The following is a 21,446-nucleotide window of genomic DNA, read 5'->3' on the forward strand; positions in this document are numbered from 1 at the left end:
ATCAAAATTGTGAAGGAAAAAAGACCCTTTTTTATTTCAACCGTACATCCCGTCAAAAGCCTAAAGACTGACTACACAGTTCCTGTCTTCACAATAAAAGTGCCGCTCTATCGCGCATGCGCTTTCAAAATAAGAGTCTCCGAAAGCCAGCGCAAACAAGCTAGCAAGCTACGGAGTTTGCCGCCAATGTATTTCTTGTAAAGTGTATAAAAACGAATATGGAAGCTGGACAAATTAGATGCCAAAAACCAACCACTTTCATGTGGTATTAGACAGAAAGGAGGAACTTTTTTTCTCCTCCATTTGAAAACGTGGCCGTTATCAGCAGTACTGTCTGATTACAATCAATGCAAGTCATCAGAATCAGGTAATACACCAACTTGTATTCTTGTCTTCATGAAAGAAAGGAATCTATATGTGTTAAACATGCATGTATATTCATTAAAACACCTTTAACATGTAAACAAAAACGGCAAAATAAATAAATATAAATGATATACTGTATATATCAATGTATTTATATATATATATATATATATATATATATATATATATATATATATATATATATATATATATATATGATATGTGTGTGTATGTTACTCATCAGTTACTCAGTACTTGAGTAGTTTTTTCACAACATACTTTTTACTTTTACTCAAGTAAATATTTGGGTGACTACTCTTACTTTTACTTGAGTAATAAATCTCTAAAGTAACAGTACTCTTACTTGAGTACAATTTCTGGCTACTCTACCCACCTCTGTCTACATCCAACATTATGTATCAGTCTAATTGATCTTTTTTGTAACACGGTTAACGAATGAAGCGCACATTTGTAGTTATTTCCCCATATTTCTGCACAATAAGTCAGATATATATTGGATCCAAACCATGGTATCATCGAACAAGTCCAATAATTATCATACATTTGGCAACGCTGTATCGAATTTCGCTGAAAGTTACGAGTTGTCCTGAACGTCTCACGGCCCGCCTCCCCCCTGTGCTGTTGACTGGAGACGAAAGGCTGAAGTACACCGGAGCGGTGCTTAGCTGGCACCTATTAGCATAAACGCTGGCAGGGATAATCATCTCGACACTCATCCGTGCAAGTTCCGCGGCAACATTTAGCTATTTGTGTACCAATGTCGCCTCTTGTACGCTCGTTAGTTAGATATCGGAGGGCTAGCTAGCCTGCCGGTGTTTATATAAAGGTGTGCTTCATTTATAACTCGCACATTGGCCTTGACCGCTGGTTTGTTTTAGCCAACGCGCTAACAGGTTAGCATATTTAGTAGGGTTATTATTGTTGTAAGCTTAGAGCCACATGCTAACACGGCCTGTCATGGAACTCAATCATTTCTACATGATTCTCCTGAAGCAGCTCCAACATGTGAGTATCGGTAGTGTGATGTTGTGATGACGTGTTACTATTGGAAGCATATGGCTGATGCTTCCACTAATATTTCATTCATGGACTTGGCACACAGAACCTTAACTTGTATGTATTTACTGACAATGCCCTACTTTCATCTTGTGTTTTTAGGACAAATGTTAAAATACATCTCAATATATTTTTACTTAAACTCGATATTCGATATATATCGATATATTTTCCAGTGAAAGTATACATGTAAAGATATTAATTTATAAATTGAAGTGAATGACAACTGTATTGTAAACACTTTTATTAACCCAGTTAGTCAAGATGGGTATTAACAGCACAGAAAAGAAACAGTTTAAGTAGCACAGAATTACATAACATAAATAGAATTATCTATCTATGATCTTTTTCACTTCTTGCGAAATATGCCCGGCTTGGCAACTGGAGAACAGTTTTGATTTGAGCTTACATGGTAAATAACTCAAATGAATGTTTTATCCAGACGCATACATTTGTCCAAGTGTGGCCTAGTAGACACATTGTGGGTTTACTGGACATCGTCTACATCAGGGGTCGGGAACCTTTTTGGCTGAGAGAGCCATGAAAGCCAAATATTTTAAAATGTATTTCCGTGAGAGCCATATAATATTTTTTAACACTGACAACAACTAATAGCTTGCATTTTTAAGTAAGACCAACATTTATAGAATATAATAAGTCTCTTATTCTTTTTAATAACATTATTCTGAAGCTAACCAATAATAAATAAAATACTTCTTACCATTAATTCGACTTCTTGAACAGGTGCGATAGAAAACGAATGGATGGATTAAAATGTATGACAATGGTTATAATTTGAACGTTATTTTTAACACTGTGATTACCAGCGGAATTATTAATTACTTATCGTGTTAAGCAATGTCAGCTAAGATTTATCTGAGAGCCAGATGCAGTCATCAAAAGAGCCACATCTGGCTCTAGAGCCAGAGATCTAGGATCTTTTTCACTTCATGCGAAATATGCCCGGCTTGGCAACTGGAGAACAGTTTTGATTTGGGCTTATATGGTAAATAACTCAAATGAATGTTTTATCCAAACACATACATTTGTCCAAATGTGGCCAAGGAGACACATTGTGGGTTTACTGGATGTCGTCTACATCACTAAAAGAAAAATCTAAGGAAGAGATTCCCTTTGCCATCTTCCAATCAGTGTGTTTTTGATATATAAATCGCCCGCTTGAATATTCCCTCTTCACTTCTACAACTCCCCTGTCGTCATTTGGGATGTCTGTTGTGATTTCCCTTCCTGGTTCCATGACCCGTCCTATCTTGTCTCTGATTGGCCTGTCCCTAATGTTTTGCATTAATCTCAACCAATCGTGACTCATCATAGTAAACAACGAACCAATCATGGATGTTCTTATAAGTGCAAGCACGTCTTGGAGGGAGGAAGGGGAGGGGTTTAGTAGCCCATGAGAGGGAGTGAGGAGCGGGGGAGAATAAGGAACACAACAAATGCGATGTTTGGTCATTTTAACGTGAAATAAATTATATCGATATTACGATGTTTTCTTAATTCATATCTTGTTTAAAAATATATCGATATATCTTACAAACTCGATAATATCGCCCAGCCCTACTTGAAAGTAATAGCTAACTTGAAAGATAGTGCAACTACAGTAGTTGTTACAAAATAAGTTTTTGATTTGAGATGCTGCATTGTTTGTTGCTGTCCTGACGGCCTCATATCAAAGCAAAAGATTGTAAAATCAGTGCATTATTATGCCGCTTCTTTTTAATTATAGAGGTTTATTTGAAATAGGGACAGATACAAAAACATAGACATCTGAAACAGTTATCCAATATATGCATCATAGTGTTTGTAGCCAAAGCTAATTTACAACACTTGTCCCCAACAACAACAACACAGATGCAACATCATTAAAATAGGAAAATAAAAAATAGAATAAGGCAAAGATGAGTCGATAATAGAAATAATACAGACAAAGTGCAAACTAGATAAAAGTCAATAATAATAATAATAACACAGACAAAGTGCAGACTAGATAAAAACCAATTACCGTACTGGAGCCCGGCCAAACTATGAAAAAAAACTGCGACTTATAGTCTGAAAAATACGGTAGTAAAAATGAGTAAAAACTAAACATGGGAACACGATTGTTGCTCAACTAGCCATAATTTTGTTTGTTTTTTGAAAGTGACAAGTGCAGGTATACTTTTCAAAGTGTCAGGTAAAGAGTTCCATAGTTGTGGTCCTTTTATTGAAAAAGCAGTCTGGGCAAAAGATGTTCTACGGAATGGAACGCAACAGTTGCCTTTTGACATTGCTCGGGTGGTCGATCTGGTACCACTTTGCAGTCTTGTAATTGCCTTGCAGAGCAATTGGGGAGCAGAGTTATCCAAGCATTTAAAAAACAGTTTGACTGTATGTAACAAAATAAAATTGGTAAAACTTAAAATATTGTATTTGGTTAAAATTTGGCAATGATGATATTGTATACTCTTCTTGTCTAGAACTTTCAAGGCACGGTTATAAAGACACTCAATGGTCTTGATTGATGACTGGTGTGCCTGGGACCATGTAGTTAAGCCATAAGATATGTGTGAAAGAATCATTGAATTCATAAAAGTAAAAGCACAGCTGAGAGTTAAGCAGTTTCTTATAATCTTAAAACAGCCTAGGTTTGCCTTCAGGGTTTTACACATTTTCTTAATGTGACTTTTAAAATTCAGCTGATAGTCTATGATTATGCCCAAATTTTTGACTTCAGGTACCGGTACTTTGTATACTTCATAAACTATTCGATGATTTGTACCGGAAACCTAATGTCATCAATGTCGACACAAATAGTTTTGCAACTGTCGTGGTGTTTTGCAAATAAAACACACACGATGACAGTCACGCATTCACTTTAAAGGGGTCATATTATGATTTTTTTTCTACATTTAAAACAACTTCTGGAGGTCTGCATAACAAGTCATGCTGGTTCTTTGGTCAAAATGTTGCATCGATTGTTTTACAGACTGTTTTCATGCCGCTTTCCTGTTTCTTCAGGATGTGTCATTTTGTGGGCGGTTTTAGTTACGTCCCTCCGCATCTTCTCCCTGCCATTTTTGTTGTAGTTTTAAGTGCTGCTATATAGGGCTGGGCGATATGGCCTTTTATTAATATCTCGATATTTTTAGGCGATGTCACGATATAAATCTCGATATTTTGCTTTAGCCTTGAATGAACACTTGATGCATATAATCACACCAGTATGATGATTCTATTTGTCTACATTAAAACAGTCTTGTTCATACTGCATTAATATATGCTAAATTTAAACTTTCATGCAGAGATCTGAGCCGAAGATGTCGTCGTGGCTTGTGCAGCCCTTTGAGACACTCGTGATTTAGGGCGATATAAATAAACTTTGATTGATTGAGAGGGAAATCATAACCAAGTCAATTTACCAAAACTGTATTTATTAAACAGTTATTAAGCAGGGGCACAAACATTCATGTAATTTTAAAACAAAGTGCAAGATTGTCAGAGACATTTTAAAAAAAGCTATTAGTGCACTTTTGTGCATGATGTCACTAGGACAAAACAACACCAAATTAAAGTGCACTTTTTGTACAGAACGCCACTATAATATTTTAAAACAAATAAAGTGCACTTTTGTGCATAATGTCACACAAAATATTTGGAAAAACCTGTAAAATAAAAATTAGCTGCATAATGAAATCAAATTGTGTATGTCCTTCGTTATGTGGTAGGTTACTGCGTACATTATCTCCTTCTGTTTTTGACTATTTTTTGTTGCTCTGGAAATGGAAGACGTCAGGCTCAATTGGGTCAATGCTGGTTGCTTCGGCATTTTGTTGGGTGTGTCACCGGCCGGAGATGTTGGCATGCGGAGTTTCAAGCACTCCTTTATCTCTAGCGCGTGACTTTTCAAATTATGCTACAAATTAGTAGTGCTGCTACTTTTTGTAGCAACGCTTTGTCCGCATACTTTACATTTTACGGTTGTCTGTTCAACATCTTCCCGCTTGAAGCCAAACCACCGCCAGACGATGGACCCCGTGCTGTTTTTCTTGGGAATTAATTCTTCTTTCTCCATTTGTTACCAGATTCGCACCTTCTCTCTCTCATATTACCACCTGCCACAGCTAACATTACCCACCCGCTACCTCTCTGCTCCGCGAGGGCGTATGACGTTGCATGCGCGAGAGTATGTGACGTATGTAAGAAGGAGGGACAAGAAAGAGTGAGAAAAGCCTGTAGTGTAATGCCCGCAGCTAAAAGCAACTGTGTGAGAATGTATACTCGAATACTCACGGAGTAGTCATTTTCTACATGGCACAGAGACAAACCCGCGATATTAGGAATATATTTGATATATCGCCCAGCCCTACTACCATACTAAGTTCCAACTATACGCTACTTTGTATTAGAAATAGCAACAGCATAGGATATATGTGCATGTACAAGCCAGTCTGCACCACAAGAAGAGGATAGCTTTTTGACTAGAGCGTCGGACTACAATGACGTCATTCGTGCGAAAAAGGTCACAGGTTTGGGGAATGTATGAAGGAAGCCAAGATTATTTTATAAATATGTCCGCCATGCCTCAATGATTTGATATAACATTTTGGGGACTTATGCAGATCCCAAATACACAACAGCTACCAATAGGTAAGAAATGTTGGTTTTGCATAATAAGGCCCCTTCAAAGCTTCAACGTGAGTTTCCCTGGCACGTATTTAGCAATAATCCCCAGGCCTTTCCCCCCCTTTTTCCCTAATGAACTCCCTTAATGACACTGTTGTGTTTTTGTCCTCAGATGATTTCACTGTTGCCAGATGAGTGGAAGCCTGGGGAAACCTTCTATGGCTGCCCTTGGCAGGCTGTCATCATCACTGCGGCGGTGGGAGTCATGACGTTCACCATCTACTTCTGGAAAACCGTGCTGGCGGTAAGTGTTCCTATGATGTGATGTGATATTTCAGTACAGTTTACACTCGGGATAAAATGTTGTTTAATCACACCTGAAAACAGTTGTGGTAAAATGGCTTGGCTACTAACCAGCAGAGGTGCTGCTGATTCCGTCTCAATTGTTTGTTTGCTATCCAAAGATGGCAGCATTTGCTTTTTGTAACTCCCTCTAATATGCTTTAATTTCTAATTAGATTTTTTTCCAACACTAAATCTGATATGCATATTAAACCACTCAAAATGTGTATTGGCCTATTTTAGTCAACTTTATTTCATTTTTGTACAAAGTTCCTAAGCCGAAGATGACTCGTTTGATTAACTCGAGTAAGTTGTTAGCATAGAATTAGCAAACACATGAAATATAGCCACATTACATTTATGTTAAAACATGTAGACACTACAGTACATTACAGGGATTTTACATTAAATGTAGGTATTTCAACATTTATACTTTTTTGTTTTTTTTCCCTGTGAATGCAAATGTACGGGTTAGGTGGAATGGCCAATAACATCAGTGATGTAAAGCTACATCATTGTAGGCATCCATTATGGCTCCAATCAGCATTATTCTGCAACACTGGCATGGAAAACAGGAGTTAAAAATGTTATACTTCCAGCCCAATTAAACAATACAATTGTACCCCGGCTTACGAGTTTAATTCAAAATACTCAAATCGTAATCAATGTTCGCCATTGAAATTAATTGACAATCAAAATATTGTGTTCTGACCCCCAAAAACACCACCATTTTAACATGTCGCTTGCTTTTTAATTAAATACATTTATAGATGAGAATTACTGCATGAAAAACAATACAATAGAATTTTATACGAACAATTACAGTAGTTTTATGAAGTACTCTAATAATAATGTACAGTATTTACCTTGTAGAGCGAACTTCTACGGTATCTCCTGCAAGCTTCTTCTACATATATTTTATACCCCCATTATTTACTTTTTACTTTTTAAATTCGATCTCAACTTTGTACACTGCTGCTGGAATTTAAATTTTCCTGAAGGAATCAATAAAGTACTATCTATCTATCTACATATCTTCGTGGAAAAATGTCCGCCATTTGGATATTATTAGAGTTGAGGAAAAAAAAATCGGTCTAAGCCTGGGCCCCTGGAGAGGGCGTCCAGACTGAGGCCAGGGGAAAAAACAACTCATAGCCATAGCTCACATCCCTCTTACATGTGTGTAAGAGTGAAACATCAAAGAATATGAAAGACATTAAAAGAGCAGAGCTGATGCAACCAGCCACTTCTACATACAGCTATGAATAAAAAGTAAAAGAAAAATATATACTGTGGTGGCCTCTGCGGTGTTCCACGCCATCGTCTGCTGGGGTGGAGGGAGCATGGCCAGAGACAGGAGCAGACCCAACAAAGCAACCAGTGTCCAGTCCAAGAAGACCGAGGTGTCCGATACCTGCTCATTCAGCCAAGACAATGTGAAGCCTGTCCGTCCCGGCGCTCAGTGCTAGCTCCGCAGCCCTGTCTCTTCATCTGCATCTCTTCCAGTCTCTCCAAACGGACTCTGGTGTGGCAGAGACCCAGCAGCTGGTCTCCATGGCCAAAAGGCTCCCGGGAGGCAGATCCAGAAGTTCACAAAAAAGCACCGGAGAAGTCACGAAAGTACCACCTCCTGTCACACAGTTCCATAGGGTCTCGAACCAAAAGGCAAATAAATAAATATATATATATAATAACACATGAAAACAAGAGGGAAACACAAAAGGATGACACAAGAGCACAGAGCTCCTGCCAAAAGCAGCCACTACAGCGGCGCCATCTTGGAAAAAAGAACGTAAAAGCGTAACACTAAGCCGAGAGACAGCTTGTATACTGAAAAATTCGAAAGCTGGGGTACACAATCATTTTTAACACAGCAAATCAAGGAAATGTAGTCATCTCTACAGATAGGTAATGTTCACATTTGAACCGATTCAGTACTAATTCCCGGTTCCTGGGAATCGATACCGGTACTCAACGGTACCACTGTTTGGTACTTTTGTGTGTGTTATTAAATGTTAATTGTTTGATGATAGCATTTAATTTTTTTAAGTAACATTTAAAAATGAGCTGATTATGATAACTGTGCTGTCCAGTTATCTTATTTTCCTGTACCATTTGCAATGGTGTTGCACTTCCAAGAAACTGTATAGGCTGTCTATGGTATGTTTAACTAGGAAGTATCTTTTTCTAGCTAGTTGAATGTTATGTGGGGCCCTACAAAGTGTTTATAATGTAAGTATTGTGCGTATTACACACCAGCGGTTTGATTGTTACATTCATCTTAGTTGTTTTCATTACCAAATTTGGAAGTGTTGAAATCGCCAAATAAAATCGCTAATGCTAATAGTAGCCTGTCTATGGCAAATCCAAATAGCATCAAACTAGCTCATTTTGAAAGAGTTCAGCCTTACTTTACATTTGAGCGTTTTCTACCAAGCATACTTGCTTTGTTGATGTTGAAACTGGCAACATTACTTCGAGGGAATTTGGCTGAGTCCGCCCTGAGTGCTGCTTGAGTGATTGTTTACGTGAGCCCAGTATTTAGTCTGCATCTGGACGTGATGTCACGTGCAACAAAGGTATCGCAATATGGAACCATTTGATTTTACCTGAATCGATACCCCAATGGAATCTGGTCGGTGCCTATAAAGTACCGAATTTGGTACCCATCCCTCATCATCCCTAATTTTTTTGCATTTTTAGGTTCCTAATGAACTTGTATTGATTAATATTTCTATTTGCTCTTCTTAAACTTTGCAGGTAAAGAAGAGGAAATATCTTGGTAAGTTATATATTCCCCACTAATAAATCATCTTTTTAAGTAGTCATTCTGTTGGCTAACTGATACATGTCAATTTAGTGGATGATAAAAAAATGACTGATCAAATCCAAGCACTCAAAAATGAGAAGAATGATGCTCTGACCAGAGTGTCTGAACTCCAGAAACAGGTTAGCTTGCAGTCAAACGTGCACATGCATCAATGAAATGCTTTCTTTTGTTTACAGTTTTTCTGTCTGCATACTTCTTTTCGTAGACTGAACAACTGAAAGAAAGTAAAAAAGAGTCTGCAGAGACTGTGAACTGTGCAGTGAAAAAGATGCGGCAGTTGGAGGTAACACTCTTAAGATCTTCTGTTACATATTGGCAATAAATGTATCTTACTGTTAACCACATTTGCTTTTATGTACTTTACATAGAGCCAGGTTTTGGAGGCAGAAAAACTAAATGAGCACATAGCGGAGGAAAAGAAGACGTACGAAAAACTACTCGAAGAAGAAAAGCAAAAGTCAATACAAATTGGAGACCGGGTTAGTAAATTATGATTACCAGTGTTGTAATATCAACGTGTCGTCTGTCTCACCATGCACACTGGTGTCTTTAAATAGATACAAAAATTGGAGAAGTCAAATGAGAAGCTACAGCTGAGCAGGAAGAAAGTCCAGGAAGCCTTAGCTAAGGTACAAATAGTTACACCGTCTTTTGATTGCGCAATCCTGTGAGATTCAATTTCAACGCATCTCACACATGGAACACATTTGCCACAGACTGCTGTTCTCTTGGATGAGGCCAAGATCCGGGAAGATGCACGGAATGCTCAGCACAAATGCCTTGAGAGGGAGCATGCAGCCCTGAAAGAAGAAAATAAAAATGTAAGACGGTGTTGCTTTAAACCCATTTTACAATTTTTTGGGAGTTAGTTGATTTTTTAGTCCATTTTGGTTCATCATGAGTTACGTCACATTTTCACTGCACGTTACTCTCCTGTTACCCATTCGCCTCTTAGCAGAGAAATGTGTTAGCATCTTGTTCTGACTGATTTGTTCAATGCTTTATTGTTTTCTATTTCCTGTGAGGCTATTTTGAAATGGAAGCCCAAAACGGATGTGCTAGTGCTGTGCAATGGAAATTAGATCTCACCAAATTAAATGTTTAGATTATGGATGTAACGATAAACAGTAATAATGATGAAACTCCTGACGGTTAGTGTTACCAATTTGAACTAAAATGATTGATAAACCGTGATGGATAACTGCACTTTGATAAACTCAATGACTGGCGCCAGCTTGCTAACTTAAATGCTAACATGAAAACAAGAGACATTAAGATATTTCTCCATTTAAAAAAAACACATACCCCAATCTAAACTTAAATAAACATAGTGTCTGAGTAACTAATATATTTAGTTGAGTACATTGAATCTATAAGCTTTTATCGTTATATACCCGGAGGAATATGAGACGCAGATGTTCTTACGTGCGTTGAAGGACCACTGAACAGAGTTGGATACCAAAACGCCCACCACAAATAAAAATTATTAGTTACTTACATTTACATAGCGCTTTACATAGTGAAACCCATGATCTACATTTAAGCTACATTTAAACCACTGTTGGTGGCTCTGGGAACAAAGGTAATGTCTTGCCCAAGGACACATTTCGCCACACCTAGTGTGTGTGTGACAATCATTGGTACTTTAACTTGAACTGACACAACGGCAGTGACTAGGATGGCAGAGGCTGGAATCGAACCAAGAAACCTCAAGTTGCTGGCGTGGTCGCTCTACCAACTGAGAAATTTGTTACGCGCTTTAAATCTTTAAATTGCTACAGTCCAAACCAATATTTAAAATACTAAAAGCTTAGCCATTAAAACAGATAAAATACTAAGACTAAAACACTATCAGTAAAGCATAAAAAACACAAACCATGCAAAATACTGGCTTTTCTAACTTTGTGTATATTTATTTTAGTTATTTGAAATAGTGTGTGTGTGTGTGTGTGTGTGTGTGTGTGTGTGTGTGTGTGTGTGTGTGTGTGTGTGTGTGTGTGTGTGTGTGTGTGTGTGTGTGTACTTTTGAGCACATTCACCAATAATACCTATCATATGAACATTTCATATCGTTACATCCCTATTTATGATATTTGATGTTGAATTAAATTATTTGTTCTGTTGGATGAAGAGGAAATGATACTTTTGGCAATTAAGTTTGCTAGATCTTGTAGACTCATTGATTTTTTTAAAGATGGCATGTAAGCCATATTAGGTATGTCTTGATAAAACAAATGTAACTGCATATACCATACCTATGGTATAAGAAGTGACATTTTAAGACTTGTGTATGGGCCAATATTTAAAAAAAAAAAAAAAAATCTGTAAGGTGGAATGTTAGAAAAGGCTTGATCAAGTGAAAATACTCCCGGGAACAATAGATGGTTAAAAAAAAAAACACTCACGTATTTAATATAATCAGGGTTTCCCTAAATGTAATTGGAAAAACCCCCAAATCAAAGTAATGTACTGTAGCGTCGAGAAGAAGTCAAAGTTTGAGACTCTTTTAAAAAGTTTTCATCAATAACGAATGAATCTAAACATTAACACCAGCAAGTCGCTATAGTTTGAATGTATATATACTGTGTGTATATATATATATATATATATATATATATATATATATATATATGTATGTGTATATAACCTATTATTTCTGCACTGTTGCTAAATGTTGCACCAAAAATTTAGCCGCCGAAAAAAGACTTTGCTCTCTGAAACAGCACTGCCAAAACCAAATGTTGTGATGACGTAAGCAACACACGGGATTTTCTAGAGTGGATGTAGCATATCTGCGGTGTAGACATATTTTTTTAAATAACCAGGATAGATCAACAGACAGCGACTTACAAAATGTGCAAATATTAAAGAGAGAAAGGCTGGAGAAGCAGCGCGAAGAAAGTGTGACGTCAGGATCGCTGTCGCGCTCGCTGTTTGTCCCAGACACCAAGCGACACAAGTAAAGAGTCTATAAACTCCAGTACAGTCTCCAATAACACTAGAAAAAGATGCTGGATTTGTTGCTAGTCAATGAAAAAGTCACTACAAGTATTGGAGAAGTCTCTAGACTCTTGAAAAATGTTCAACAAAGTACAATAGGCACTTACAATTGAAAAATACAGCAAAACTCTATAATATAAAGAAATAATGAACAATACAAATTAAAAATAACAAAGCTTTGTTTTTAAATGTGTGTAAAAAAATGTTTAAGCCTTTTTAAAGAAAATATGTACAGCATCGCATATTATGCAAATGATAAGATGTCATATTGACCCCGCCCCTAGCCACGCCCCTACCATCACAGGTATTTTGCCAATCTGGGGGAAACCCTTTAAATTGTTTGCAATGGTCCTATGCTGCCTTTTAGTTTGGAAGTGGAGTGGTAATTTTTTTTTGACGACACCTAGTGACCACAATAATTCAAGTTAAGCTCATGATGCAGTAAGTTGAAGGATGAGGACACATTTGTTACTGGATACTTTCTAAAACACTTCTGCCTTGGAGACTTGTATGTGGAAGTAATATGTAACGGTAATTGTTCAATACTTAAATTGCTGTTTTAGACTGTAATATTGTTCAAATAAGGGGCGTGTATATGTGCTTAGCTGTTGTGTAGCGGTTAGCTCTTAGTAGCCTGTAGCCTATCATGTTTACCTTTTGTAAATGACTTGACTGAAATAAAAGACCAACTTTGTGTCATTCGAGGACATTTAGACGTTAACTGGTTGCAGAACTGCTTGTATCGGAGCGCTTATCAGGTACTTTAGACACAGGCCGTTATAACCTGATACTTGTTTTTTTGGGCACCCCAAGTTTCAGCCCTGTTGGAAGTCTGCACTCGTGAGTGTTTTTGCTCATAAGTTTTCTTTTGTTATTCTTTTTCCAGCTGAAAGTTACCATAAAAGATTGGGAGGACAAACATGCCACACTCAGCGAACAGATTAAAGTCTATCAAAAGGCCCAAAAAGAGCTGGAGGACTCTGTAGTGCTCAAAGATCACAACGTGGAGGTCAGTACTTTCTTACACACTTGCTTGTGGTGAGGTTTTGACAATCAACACAGCATTGCAACAAATTATCTCCTGGCAGGTTTTGTCCGAACTCCTGGCAGATCTCGATGCTTGTGAGTTGCAAAAAAGTGACAGCAACATGTTAGTGAATGGCGTCCTAGCATCTGGTAAGCGCAGCCAAGGAAGTAGTACGCCAAGTGATTCGGACAGTTCTTGACCATATATTTGTGTGTTTTGCACAGATAAGAAGACTGCGGTAAAGAACAGGATCAAACAGATGATGGATGTTTCCAGGGTAATGGAGTATAACTCAACATAGTTCTGAGTGATCAGTAGTCTTCATGTTGTTCTCATAATCATGTATCCAGGTCCAAACCACACTCACAGTCATTGAAGAGGAACGAGACCGCTTCATGTCCAAACTGCTTCACGAGGAAAAATCCAGGAACGCTCTGGAAGGTGTGTGGATCATAGAGAACGGGAATGTCGTGGCAAAGTGTTATAGGACAGTTTGTCATATAATTTGGTCCTCGTTGTGCCACAGAAAAACACCAGGAACTGGAACACGCCATAGCAACCCTCAAAAGCGAGAAGAGCCACGTGGAAAACCAGTTGAAGATCCTGCAGCAGAAGAATGAAATAATGGTGGAAATGTACCAACAGAAAGAGAATACTCTGCAGCAGTAAGTTACTTCATGCTTTCATTGCAGTCCACGTGAAATAAATACTTTGTTACATTTAACATGGAAATAATCCCAAAGATATAGTCGCACAATTCTGTAAAAAAGCGTATTTCCTTTTTATATTGTCCGAGAGCATTAATTTACTCAATTGTAGAGAATATAGAATATTTATTGAGCGCAAGGTGCAGTTTTCACACCACTTTTTTCCTGAAACGACACCTTTACTTGGAGCCATGTCTGCTTTTTAGCTGGTTTGTGCCGTGGTAAAGACATCTATTGTAGCATATGTCCTAGTAAGGTACTGCTACCTATTTCCTGTGTTAATGGACGCATTGCGGGGCGTCTTTTTTGGGGTGTGGGGCTTTTTTCATCAAGTAAGCAATGTCTCCTATTTGAGCCTACAGTGGAACCTTGATTTACGAACTTTATTGGTTCTTGAACAGGGTTCGTGAATCAAAAAGTTTGAATAGTGAAGCAAATTTCTCCATAAAAAACTATGTAAGTATGGATAATGGGTTCAAGGCTCGACAAGTCCATATTTGTACACTTTGAACACAATACTTTATATCAAGTGGGTGATTGATCAACTTTTTCTTTATTAACAAGACAAAACAACAAGAAGTTTGTGGTGCCCTCAAACGATAAGAACTCCACAAAAATCCGGAATTAATTAAGTGTTCGTACACAGAGACATAGTTTGCAAACTTGCAAATTTGACCCAATCCAAAAGTTGGTAAATCGAAAAGTTCACAAAAAGATTGCGTATATGTTAGGTGTAGTATTTTTTGTGGATTACCCTTTTTTTAAGTGTGGTTATTGTACCCAAGTCATTCATACTGAACCACCACAACCCGACTATCCATCCATCCATCCATTTTCTACCGCTTATTTCTTCAGTGATATTGTATTTAAAGGCTGGAGCTTTCAACAATGCAGTCTATTGATGAACAAGCATTTGTTGTGTTCTTTCCATGTCATTCATGCTGCTATACTCATCTCAACTAGGGCTGCAACTAACGATTATTTTGATAGTCGATTAGTCAACGATTATCTGAAGGATTAGCTGACTAATCGGATAATAAAGCGTACACATATTTATTGGCTCAAAAATTTTCCATCGACTTCTAAATGCAGCTTAAGTTATTTCAGGCATGTGCTTAGGAACAACAAAGATGACTAATTCATTCATAAATATTTATCATACTCTAACTGTGCTGCTCATTCAGCTGTTACAAAAATGTAGTGCTAAAAAAACAAAAATAACCTTGTTTACATATTAAAAAAACAGTTAACATAGTAGCAATGAAAACAAACAAATTATAAAATATAACTTCCTCAAAAAGAAAAGCATTTTGTGATGTTTAAAAAGCTGCACACTGGTATATTGATTAACTCTCAGCAGTTTTAGGACTCAATGTGTAGAATGATATATTTGATTAATTCTTAAAATGTTGGCTATTTATTAAATTGTATGTTTAATCTTAAAATGTTGGCTATTTATTAAATTGTATGTTTAATCTTATGATACGTGTGTGGGTGTGGGTGCGCGCTTGCTTGCTTTACGGCATTGCAAATCAACGATGCTTAAAAAAACGTACTTGAAATGATGTGGACAAAGTTTAGCTGGCTGACTTTGAAAAATAAGTTAAACTATCATTTTAGCCAGACAACATTGTCTCACACTTGTTAGCTAGCTAGCAGGGTAGAAGCTAGCAATACACTTACCGAGGCAGAGTCCGCATCCTCCCTCCAAATATCCAACATCATGTCTCCGCTGCAAATGCTGGCGTATCACAGGTGTACTGCCATTAAAAACAAGTTCCGCTTTGCAAAATGAGCAAGGTATTCATGTTTTTAACAAGAATAAGAGGAAATGTTCTTACACTTTTCTGGCGATGTTTTTGTGAGTGACTCATTTCCGTCCAGAAAAACACGAGTGATGACGTCATGACTATTGTCGACAATTATAATTGTCGGCGACAAATTTTATTGTGGACAATGTCGACTAATTGCTGCAGCCCTAATCTCAACCATAGTTTGTTTTCTTGTTATTAACAGCCACATAGTGTCAATTTGTTGAGTTAATTGGTGTCCTTGGAAATAATGGAAATTTGCCATCAGTGCTGCAACTTATGCCAGTGTTTTGTTGTGATGTCACAGGAGGCTGACCAAGGAGGAGCTGGAGCGTCGCAGCAAAGAGAGCATGCTGTCTGAGGTGGGAGGAAAAGCTGTGGAGGCCGAGGAGCAGGTGAAGGTCTTGCGTCAGCGTATTAATGAAATGGAGGAGCAGATGAAGAAGACGGAGGTGGTCTATAAGGAGCAGGTAGTTTTTTATGTTGTTTGTTGAAGCTAAAACTAGCAAAAATATTTAATCGCAAACCCTCTCTTAAATGTCTCTTCTCCTTTTGTTTTAGATAAAAGAACAGGAGAATAAAACTCATTCTAATTGGGTATGTTGCATACAATCTGCTCAGGAATGTAGCATGTAAATATAAACAGTATAAATTGTAACTTATTTTCGTAGGTGAACGCTCGTAATGCAGAGCGAGCTTTGAATCAAGAGAAACATGAGTCATCAAAACTGCGTGAAAAGTAAGTAAAAATTGACCGTACGAGTATTAAGTTTTGTAAAGTATTGTAATTGTTCCCGTTCTTTCTTTCTCTCCCCTTCCTACAGCTATTGGGTTAGAGTTAGTTGTGGCGAAAGTTTAAATTTTTTCCCGATAACATTAAATCAACTTATGATTTTTATTACTTAAGTATCCATATTTTAGTAATCAATCTGAAAAAAAGAATAGAATTTCAACAAAAATGGGAAAACAAATACTGTATTGGTATGATACTCGTTTATAACACACCAACTTGAAACTAGACAGTAGATGGCAGTAAAACCCTTACTCAGAGCTCATTGTCAAATAACTGTACTATTTTTATTAGTTATAACTAATAAGAGTCATGATTATAGTTGCAGAAAGAAACATGATAGGCTTCATTATTGTTCGCTGTCTGCTTTGTTGTCCACAAGTTACAGACATTCTGTGTGTATAGTGAGCGACATATAGCGGTAATTTTTGTTGGGAAATAAGACCGTAAGAGATTGTCATCACACGTCAACATTTCTGTCATGTATATGCTACCTCTCTGCTAGGTCAGGGTTGCAAATGAAAATCTGTTCCTAATTGTCTTACCCTGAATAAATAAGTATATAAATATACGTTAACTAAGAAGTGAGGACGCCGGTGTGTTGCTAAATGTTTATATACTTCATTTCCCAGAAGGCTTAGCGCTGTAAACCAGGAGCAGGTTTGGGCTATGCGGGAGGACGACAGTTGTGCTGTTTGAGCAATGAAGAGTTGTTATATTTTTATATGTTGTTTCTGCTTCATTTCCACAAAAAACAAACGCTTTGAGATGACATGGCATGCCGCATAGACAAATTTACTTGACGCTGATTGGCAAAACGCGCGGGGGACACTGGTATTGGACAAAGTTGTCAGGCTTTCACGGGGATTGGTTGAATTTGCTAGAATTGGCGACATTGCGAATTCCTAGATGGACTGTCCAAGAATCAATTTGTAACATTTTTAGGAAATCAAGTTAATGGAAGTAGATTTATTTATTTATTGTTTTGCTTCTGCCTTCACAGGTTGGCAGAGCTGACCTCTCAGCTGAATGAGCGCCGTGCACCTCTCTTCAGGCCCAATTCGGGACAAGCTGCTGGTGTTAGTCAAGGTAATCACACACACACACCCTACTGTCTACCTGAATAATCATGATGGTTTACCGGGTACTAGGGGTGTAACGATTAGATTCAGAATTTGTGGTTGCCAATACAATTCAGGGACAATATTATTCATTTAGAACGATACAATCTGAAACGATGTAGTGAGTTGAATTCGATTCAGTAAATTTTTAGCAAAAAAAAATAAAAAATCAACCAGAGTGACTGAGAAATAAATCCTGGACACTGCAGATGAAGTGTCCTCTGTTCCTTTTATTTCTTGTAAGGGAATTATGTATAAATGAATTATGGCTACAAACAAGCAAGTAAACAACAATAATGACTAATGCTTTCACATCTTATTTGAATAAAGTGCAACCAACGCTTTAGGTTGAATTACCAAGAGGAAACCTTTTCTGCTCACATTTTCATCATTCAAGTACTGTTCTATAGGACTACAGTAACCAACATTTTAACAGTAGATTTACCTGCTAAATAAAGTTCCCCGACCAGACCATACAGTATCTGCCCTGGTGTAGCCAATGAAGGACAGCGTCCCGGCTGTGCGGAAGCATGTATGCCCCTCATCCCTGTTGATGGTGTTGGCCCCTCGCTTCCTAATTTTCATAGCATCTTTGATCCATCTCTTGAATTTCTTTCTTTCTGAGAAAATAACTTTTCCTTGACAATCAGTTGTTGTGTTCCGTAAGTCATGTGTCACCATAACTTGCTCCGCTGTCACTTCTGTTGTGTCGGATGCGTTTTTTATGGCTTATAGTTGTGTTGCAGCTTTAATATTGTGTTGTCGTTTGTCTCTGTCGTGGCTTTTGCAAACGTGCTGTAGCTGAAAGTTTTTGTGTTGTAATAAATAATATTGTCTTGTGGCGTTTGTAATGACCTTTCCCGACTACTGTAGGTATGCGCCATTTTTGTTTTGATGATGCCACAGATGGGCAAATAGACTTAACGTTTAACGTACTTAAAAATTTTAAACTTCATAGTAAGTCTGCCGTTCTTAAATTCAATGTTTTCCTTTTTCTAGTATTGATCAAATTGATTCCTTTTTAAAACGATCTAGGATTGATATTTATCTTCTGGAGGCAAACATGCCCAGCACGAATTGATATACTAGTCATAGAAATCGATCTATCGATTGTTACACCCCTATATGGTACACACTATATACGATTGTTACAGTATATATGTTCAGTCAAAATATTAATAGTTTTAGGGTTTCTCCCAGATTGCCAACTTATCTTTGGCGGTGGGGCCATGGTCAATATAACGTTGTCATATAATTTGCCATGATTCATATATTTTCTTTAAAAAAGGCTAAAACAAAATGATGCATACATTTAAAAACAAATCTGTTATTAATTAGTATTAACGTATATATTTTTTTTACATAGTTTTGCTCTATATTTCAATTGTTGCGGCCTTTTGAACATTGTACTGAAAAAATGTTCAAGTTTCGAGAGACTTCTCCGATCTTTAATTTGTTTCCACGTAAAAAAATCCCAATTTTTAAGACGCGGTGGCTTTTATTTTGCCGTGGTGAGCCGCCATGATCAATTCTATGTAGAGGAAACCCTGAGTTTCAAAGTTTCATTCAAATCACTCAATTTGATCAAATACAGCATGATGATACCAAATCAACAGATGACAATGGAATGCCAACTATGGATGGTGACAGAAGGGAAATATGTCTGATAACTTAGTTGTGGGCGTGTTTTAAGTTAAAACATGAGCTTAAGGAGGTCTCCACAATTTTTTGATCACAACAGGCGATTCATACGGGCCCTCCCCAGTGAGTGGGGGGGCGCCATCCCCGCCATTAATGATCGAGGGTCCCAGACGCCCTCCCTCAGCCCCAGTGGGTCGAAGAATTGACCCGTATGGTGAGTCCAGTGGATTCCTTCATCAGAGTTCATGACCCTCCTCGTCATTCTTCTACTTCAAACTGTGTCACTTTTTTTCCTCTTCAATCCTTTTCACTCTTGGTTTTGTCATGGTTTTGTTCTTCTTCTCACCCCTGATAGATTTTTTCTTCTTCATCTTCTTGCTTCATAGTATTTGGTTTTGTGGCTGACAATTTAACGACTTTGTGTAATGATGTATATTGTTTACATGTAGAGTCCAGTTGTGTGTTTGGTACTGCCTGAATCCATTATTTATTCATTATTCAGCATCTGGTTCTTGATACCCCTCAGGTCCCCGCCCTCCATCTGACCCACACAGTCGTTATCCTGACGTCAAGCACATCTCTGGGATGGGTAAGACTGTTTGCTTAGCTCTGCAGGGTTACCGCTGCTGAAGAATCCTCTTTTTTTCTTATTAGACATGTCAGGTCCACGAAGCTCGTCACCAGCCAACGCGGAATGCTCTGTAAGTGCCATTCCAATACTCACAAAAGTGATCTTTAATCCATTCACTTGTGTTATCGCGCTGCAGTTCCTACAATGAAGGGGTTGAATCAGTTCATAATAGAACTATTGGTGAATTTTTAAAGCGGACCTGTGATCATTTTAATCTACATCTCAAATACTTCCTTGTGGTCTACATAATGTTGGATATGTTTTGGTGCAAATTTTGCTCCACAATCACATTTCTATTTTTGAGTCTATCTGCAAACGGCCACCCTCTAAAAGTAGCAGAATTTATTTTTTGGAAATTGTACACTGCTAAATATGTCTTGAAGACTAGCATCAGTTATTTTTTATTCAGTCACAGTCGAAAATAAACTTAATAAACAATATAAACATTCACTGGTCACATTAGGTACATCTACTCACTCTCACAGTGTAAATGTTCTGTTTTTGCATTGCGCATTATTATGGTACACTCTTTTAGTGTATTTACGGTAACTCCCAGCATGCATTGCTCTATGCGCGGGCTCCGGTTGCTAGTCGGTTATGTGAACGGCAGTGGCCGGTTTGTTATTGTGTTCCCTGAACTTAAACTCCGTAAAGTATACGTATAAAAAGAAGGTTGTCATCATTGAGTTATCAACAGAGCTGCAAAAAAACAGCCAGCATTTCTCTCACTGCATGACGCCGTCGTCCCCCTTCCCCCCGCGTACTTTCCCGCGAGGTTTGCGTGCACCTCCCAAAAATCTGAGGTTCGCGTCGCCGTAAACGCAGAGCTGCATTTGGTCAGTATTGCCGAGTAAGGTCCCTAAACACAGGCAAGCAGACTTTGTGCTTAACATGCACAAAAATTATTGTATGAAATAAAACGGTGACTAAACATGTGTGTGAAAACTGATATTGTGTACTTAATATCTCTGCGCACTCTAAAAATAACTGAATGTGTTGTCATTGCGTCCAGAAAAAGTCACAATGTACGACACTTAACTTTTATTGCCAGTCTTGTGGTTCAATTCCGACACAATCTTTCTTGTGCACACACGTCTTTTTCTCACACACAACCCCCCTCATTCTCCGTCAGTCTTTCAGCCACGTTAGATTGACAAACTTTTGTGAACTCGTTAATTTACAATAGTTATTTAACAGTTTTATTCACAATTACACGGCCGCTCTCTTTTGTCCCATGTCCCGAATGGCGTTGCAAATAATAATAGCGTCCTTTGCCATCTTCACAAAGGTATTTTCCTCTGGTTTATAAGTAAAATGTCCATTAAAAGTAAACTGATGATTGTGCATGATTGGTCTGGTGTAGACAAAGATGTCCACAAGAAGGAAACAGTATCTCGTCAATAGCAGCTGCAGTTGCTCCTTCTGGAGACACTGCCCCTTAGTGTTTTGGACGAGAATTACCGGTACAAGTCTAACGCCA

The 21,446-nt window shown here is 37.8% G+C and overlaps 1 protein-coding gene across 2 annotated transcripts in view; it reads left to right on the forward strand.

Annotated features, from left to right (window-relative positions):
• mia3 (MIA SH3 domain ER export factor 3) overlaps window positions 1-21,446 on the forward strand; it is a 46,950-nt gene that overhangs the window by 22,531 nt on the left and 2,973 nt on the right. For both annotated transcript variants that reach the window (XM_061987084.2, XM_061987085.2), the window contains exons 7-25: window positions 6,239-6,370; window positions 9,169-9,190; window positions 9,269-9,357; window positions 9,444-9,521; window positions 9,607-9,717; window positions 9,796-9,867; window positions 9,955-10,059; window positions 13,125-13,247; window positions 13,327-13,414; window positions 13,490-13,542; window positions 13,616-13,706; window positions 13,792-13,930; window positions 16,091-16,253; window positions 16,345-16,380; window positions 16,455-16,522; window positions 17,577-17,662; window positions 19,436-19,549; window positions 19,862-19,924; window positions 19,990-20,036. In XM_061987084.2, the coding sequence (XP_061843068.1) occupies window positions 6,239-6,370; window positions 9,169-9,190; window positions 9,269-9,357; window positions 9,444-9,521; window positions 9,607-9,717; window positions 9,796-9,867; window positions 9,955-10,059; window positions 13,125-13,247; window positions 13,327-13,414; window positions 13,490-13,542; window positions 13,616-13,706; window positions 13,792-13,930; window positions 16,091-16,253; window positions 16,345-16,380; window positions 16,455-16,522; window positions 17,577-17,662; window positions 19,436-19,549; window positions 19,862-19,924; window positions 19,990-20,036 (1,680 nt within the window). The remainder of the gene's footprint in view (window positions 1-6,238; window positions 6,371-9,168; window positions 9,191-9,268; window positions 9,358-9,443; window positions 9,522-9,606; window positions 9,718-9,795; window positions 9,868-9,954; window positions 10,060-13,124; window positions 13,248-13,326; window positions 13,415-13,489; window positions 13,543-13,615; window positions 13,707-13,791; window positions 13,931-16,090; window positions 16,254-16,344; window positions 16,381-16,454; window positions 16,523-17,576; window positions 17,663-19,435; window positions 19,550-19,861; window positions 19,925-19,989; window positions 20,037-21,446) is intronic.

This window comes from Nerophis lumbriciformis, linkage group LG26 (genome assembly GCF_033978685.3).
Source record: "Nerophis lumbriciformis linkage group LG26, RoL_Nlum_v2.1, whole genome shotgun sequence".
Lineage (NCBI taxonomy): Eukaryota > Metazoa > Chordata > Actinopteri > Syngnathiformes > Syngnathidae > Nerophis > Nerophis lumbriciformis.